This window comes from Scomber scombrus, chromosome 21 (genome assembly GCF_963691925.1).
Source record: "Scomber scombrus chromosome 21, fScoSco1.1, whole genome shotgun sequence".
Taxonomy (NCBI): domain Eukaryota; kingdom Metazoa; phylum Chordata; class Actinopteri; order Scombriformes; family Scombridae; genus Scomber; species Scomber scombrus.
The window spans coordinates 4,996,010-5,001,406 of NC_084990.1; the positions used below are offsets into that span (position 1 = coordinate 4,996,010).

A 5,397-nucleotide genomic window follows, 5' to 3' on the forward strand; every position below is an offset into this window, starting at 1 on the left:
ATGTCACAGCTGTGACATATGGATTCATTTAATAATTAGACTAATATCCAGGCAAGATAGTCATTCGCAAATTCCGATTTTTTTTTGGGTGGTCTATGCCTTTACAAATAAATGACAATGAATTTGAGGGTCCATTGTTGATTTACAGTTTGAAAGTGAGCCTAGCATAAGATGGTTCACCTGGGAATATTATGATATTAAGTTATCACATTTTCTAATGAGTGATGCTCTCCTGACTTTATTGGTCATACAGGACACCTTGACTGAAATGTTTCTTATTGACAAATTATTCTAAACTGTCACATCCCTTTCATCTCTCACCACAGCAAAGGATCTCTGCACTGTCCCTGCATCCTGCACCTGTCTCTGACTCACTCTCATGCACCTAGATGTCAGGAGAGGTGGTGGAGTGATCATTATTTAGTGAGTAATATCTATTCTTTCCCATTTATAATCCGAACAAATTATACTGAATGTAAATACAACTGACTATAAACCAGTATACCAGTCTGTGAAACTGGAAATTTACCCAAAGCCCTCAGAAGCAGACCAAAGATTACTCCTTAAAAAGTAGAATATTTGTCAGTTTTATGAGCCAGTTTATAAATGAGGCAGCCAGGCTTTTATTAGTCAGCTCCTGTCCATCAGAGACTCAGGTGTAGTTAGTTGAAGTTAACTGATAACTACCAGTGATGACTCACTTTACTCTTATTTGAAAAAAAGCCTTTATGTTCATGTTGTCTGGGGAAGCAAACATCAAACCAAGAGACTGTCAGCCAGAAACAGACCAGTCCTCCCTACAGTAACAATCAAATAAAAACTAACCACCTCTTCATCTTTACACTATTTTAATAGTCAAATTCAAAATATACACCAAGCCAGGATTAATTTATGTGTTCTGGCTTGACAAATGATATCATCTGATTGTAGGTTTCGAGAACAGAAAATATAATTCAACCCTGTATTTGACAGCTGATATTCTCAGTTCAATTCAAATTTGAACTCTTGAACAAATCTCAAATGAATACATTGGTCATATTATTTAAGTTAATAAGCAAAGAAATCAAAACATGCAAAACAGCGTATATGAGAATGATACTGCAGTAAAAAGTAAACAAATAAGAGAAAGTTGGCAGTTAATCGGCAGCATTCTGCATTTCTTCTGAACCAAACTGACGTATGGTGGAAAATGTTTTGTTCACATTTAGTTTAATCCCATAAAAATTTGTATTTGACATCTTTCATTCTGTCTTTGTAAACGGCGTCAAAGTGCTCCACTTCTGCCTCTGTTAGTTGGTTTTTCCAGTCTCCAGCGATTCCTGAAACACAACGTGCAACAAAAGAAATTCATTGAGTTTTCACCCATATTTCCATACGCTGAGCATTTCAGTTCATTCTTGACATTGGAAACAGAAGTTGACAAAACAGTCTCATATCACATGATCTGCATCTTTAGATAGATTTGCCCTATGGTCATAGAATTGTAGATGTTCAATTTGCCATTATTTTCTAATCACTTCAAAGACTTCTTGTCCATGACAGCATATTTCTCAGGTCAAGAGACTCAGCTGTTTACAAAATGTATCATTTATTGAAACATACCTTTTCTGAGAAATTCCGACTTTGTCTGGTCCATGAATTCACGAGGAACTTGAGAGTAGTTTGACATTTTGTTCTGCTTCATGTTCTTGAACACACATCGGTCTGCGATCTTCTCGATGACCTGAGCGTCCAGAGATTTCTCCAAGAACTGAGCCATTCTGGCCACAGAGTCCTTCAGGTCCTGCAGCACAGAGACACACAGCTCATCTCATATGTCTTCTAGTGAAGTTGAGAATGTTTGTAAAATGCAGTTTTGAGAAGTATTGTTGAACCTCACCATTATCATTTCTTCATAGGAGATGTACATTATTCGCTCTTTATCTTCAGCATTCAGCCAGCCCTTTACATGATCAAACCATGAGCCAAACATAACTGTGAGGGAAAGAAAATCATGCCCATGTAAAATCCTGTTACCAGGTGTTTGACCACAGTTGAAGGTTACTGTGGCTTACTGTTAAATATAAATAAACTGATTATTAATAACAATAAGCACCAAACCTTTTCCATCAAGGAACGTCTGGAGGAACTCGGTCTGTGTGCCTGGGTTGACCAAAAAGGAAGTCATCCCATAATAATGGAAGGACGATGTAAACACGTCTTTGGGGTTCCTCATGACATAGATGACCTTAAATGATGTGAACACATTCATTATTCATTTAGCTATTTCTATGACACCAAAGGTAAAATGTACCCCAATGGGAAAGAACAGAACCCAACAAAAAATGATCATAATGATCCATGACACGAACAAGATATTTTACCTTCGGCTTAACTTCAAAGAAAGATGGTGGCATCATGTTATAGTGGAAGTGCGTAGCAAACATGCGCGGAGACGGCCTCTCTTCAAGATTAAGGACACAGGCCCGATGCTCCTCCAGCCAGGGAACACGGTCCCAGTTAGGAATATTCTCAACGGGAGCTGGATCTCCTCCACTCATGATCAGAGGGACAATCTCCTGCATCCAAGTCGTACCTGAGCGAAGGACACGAGAGGTTTTCTGGAATCTGTAGTTACACTAATGACTTATGCAGAACACAACATTGTTTCATGTTACTTCCCAGCCTAGATAGATAGATAGATAGATAGATATATAGATAGATAGATAGATAGATAGATAGATAGATAGATAGATAGATAGATAGATAGATAGATAGATAGATAGATAGATAGATTTTTGAATGTCATTCAGATTATACAATATACAGTGTAAATTGCCCAGTAGTATTCTGTAAACTTGTACAGTCCATGGAAGTCCAATGTGAGTGTGTCCGTGCGTAGGTGGGGGAAACACAAAGATAGTGTCAAATTACAAAAAGTACTGTGCAAAGTTTTAGGCACTTGATATGTTAAGTTTATTGTAACACCACGAGGGTCTGATCATACCAAATGTATCTTGGTAAGCAGCAGTACAACGAGCCCAAACCTGCAGCATGAGTCATGTAGATCTATCCATTATTAAAAACAAGGAGTCATGAAGCAGTCTGGGATTGCATGATACTATGAATGTAATAAGCAAGTAATTACTAGGCCGGTGCCATTTTATATTTATGATGAACTATTTGATGATGAATCATTAACATACAATGGCAGCAGTCATTTTTAAATATCCAGCGTGAAGGTCATGTAAGTAGCCTATTGAAGTACTGTAAGATATTCTAAGTAGCAAGAGATAAGAATAAAAGATAAGTAAGAGATACAATTAATATTAATATTAATATATGACTAATAATGGTGACTTACAGTACTTTTATCTTTGACATTTGAGAAAATTGCTTGGTAAAATGTTGAATGCAGGGCAATGAATGCAGTACTCTTGCTATGTTTGCTCATTTCTCTAGCTAATTTCAGGTAAAGGATCTGGCTATTATCTGATATAGTCGTTAGTCAGAAACTAATTGTACAGTTATTTTGTAATTAGCAGGTACAAGCTCCTGAGACTCCTGCCACTGAGACTGCTAAATAAAAAAAACAAAAAAAATACTGTGATTGGGTGTGTGTTACATTCCAGATGTCGATACTGTGTATTGTCTCGGCTTGTTGTGAATACTGTGAATGCTGAATTTTGACAGTTTGGTTACCCTCAAAAGGAAAAACACACAGCACTATTTCCTGTGTAGATGTAGGTTGTTACCTCACATACACGGTACAACACGTACATGTATCTACAAGTAACTTTGACACCCTTCGCTTCCGATACACAGCAGCAGCCTTAACGCACACGACTCTTAACATACAGACACACACACACTCTGACATTTGCTGTCAATGTGCCACATGACAACCTATTCTTCACAGCTCAGCTTTATGAACCACTGGAAACACACTTTCAAACGTAAATACTTGACACACCTGAAAGAAAAAACACGGAGAGAATTGTGTACAAGCAACGACCGGAAGCGGCGCTTTATGAGGGAGTAGATGAAAGACAGATGTATATATAAGACGTGTCATGTTTAACTAAGTTTAACACTATGTCAACAATACGGATAAAATAAAGAACATTATGACATCATCAATGTGAGATACTCCTTTTAACACAAACACTCAATACTCACCGGACTTTGGATACGTGACAATAACAGTATCATCTGAACGGAAAGTGAACTCTTCGTAGTATTTTAGGCTTTGCGCAGGGTGCAGACATGTAGGCACAAAAACCCCTTTATGCACCGTGTATAACTCTGCTTCAGTCATTGTTCAAAGATGAGCTAAAGTCAGTCAGTCAGCACAGTCCGGACGGCTTTCTAGCTCTAACTCACACACTAGACTATCAGCAGCTGGACTTTGTCTTTCTTTGGGTAATGTAGTGATGATGTGGTTCTCTCTCTCTCTCTCTCTCTCTCTCTCTCTCTCTCTCTCTCTCTCTCTCTCTCTCTCTCTCTCTCTCTCTCTCTCTCTCTCTCTCTCTCTCTCACACACACACACAGCCTCTCCCTCTGATATGCTGTCCCTGCATGAACTACTATTATGTAATAGACAGGAATGAAAGGGAAGCTTCCTCATATAGATAGACATTTTATAGATAGATCATTTTTGTATTTATGGAAATAACAACCATAAATACAAAAGTTGGATACAATCACGAATACCAAAAAGTAAATTATAAAGAGTAGAAATAATTCTGATATATAAATATAAATTAAATAAAGAATCCAATTAACACAAATTATAACATATTGCTAATAAAACAACACACAAATAAAAGTTAATTGCACAAATCCTGTATCACATAAACACACAAGTAGTACAACATACTGGTGTGCTACTAATGTGATTCATTTTACTTTTGCATCATTAAGCTTCCACAGCTGCGCTAGATTCCTCCGCTCCTCCTACCTATCAGTGTAGAGACCTGAGGTTAACTTACCACTGCTCCTCTCCTCCTCCTCTACTTCTGACTGAGATCTTCTCAGCAGGTAGAAGCTGTTAGTTCACCATCTAAAACGAGGACACCCACTGTAACAAGGTTAATGATCCACTCGTGAAATTATAAAAAGAAGACATGACGTGCAAAAAATGAGAGATAGAAAACCGATCGTCTTTTTGTTTTGGTGCGCTTGGGTAAAGTTAGAAAGAGATTGGCAGATTCGAACTTCAGCGATCAATAACTCATAAACGAAACATTGTTAAAACATAAAAAAAAATGTCTCTTTCCTATCGTAGTAAGGTAGACTATTGACTACAAACTCATTTTTGCCAAAACGAGTCGTCATCCAGGCTGCAGGAAATATATTGCTCTCTATGCACTGCGGGCGGAGAGGCGAGCGCTTAGGGACCGTCTACAAAGTGCAGTA

At 37.9% G+C, this 5,397-nt stretch overlaps 1 protein-coding gene across 1 annotated transcript; it reads right to left on the minus strand.

Annotated features, from left to right (window-relative positions):
- Window positions 1–831: 831 nt before the first annotated feature.
- sult2st2 (sulfotransferase family 2, cytosolic sulfotransferase 2) lies at window positions 832–4,382 on the minus strand. The gene is made up of 6 exons (XM_062442367.1): window positions 4,159–4,382; window positions 2,364–2,575; window positions 2,101–2,227; window positions 1,880–1,974; window positions 1,603–1,783; window positions 832–1,319 (listed from the first exon to the last, which is right to left on the minus strand). The coding sequence occupies exons 1-6, from the start codon at window positions 4,295–4,297 to the stop codon at window positions 1,210–1,212; spliced, it is 864 nt and encodes a 287-aa protein (XP_062298351.1). The 5' UTR covers window positions 4,298–4,382; the 3' UTR covers window positions 832–1,209.
- Between the last annotated feature and the right edge of the window lie 1,015 nt (window positions 4,383–5,397).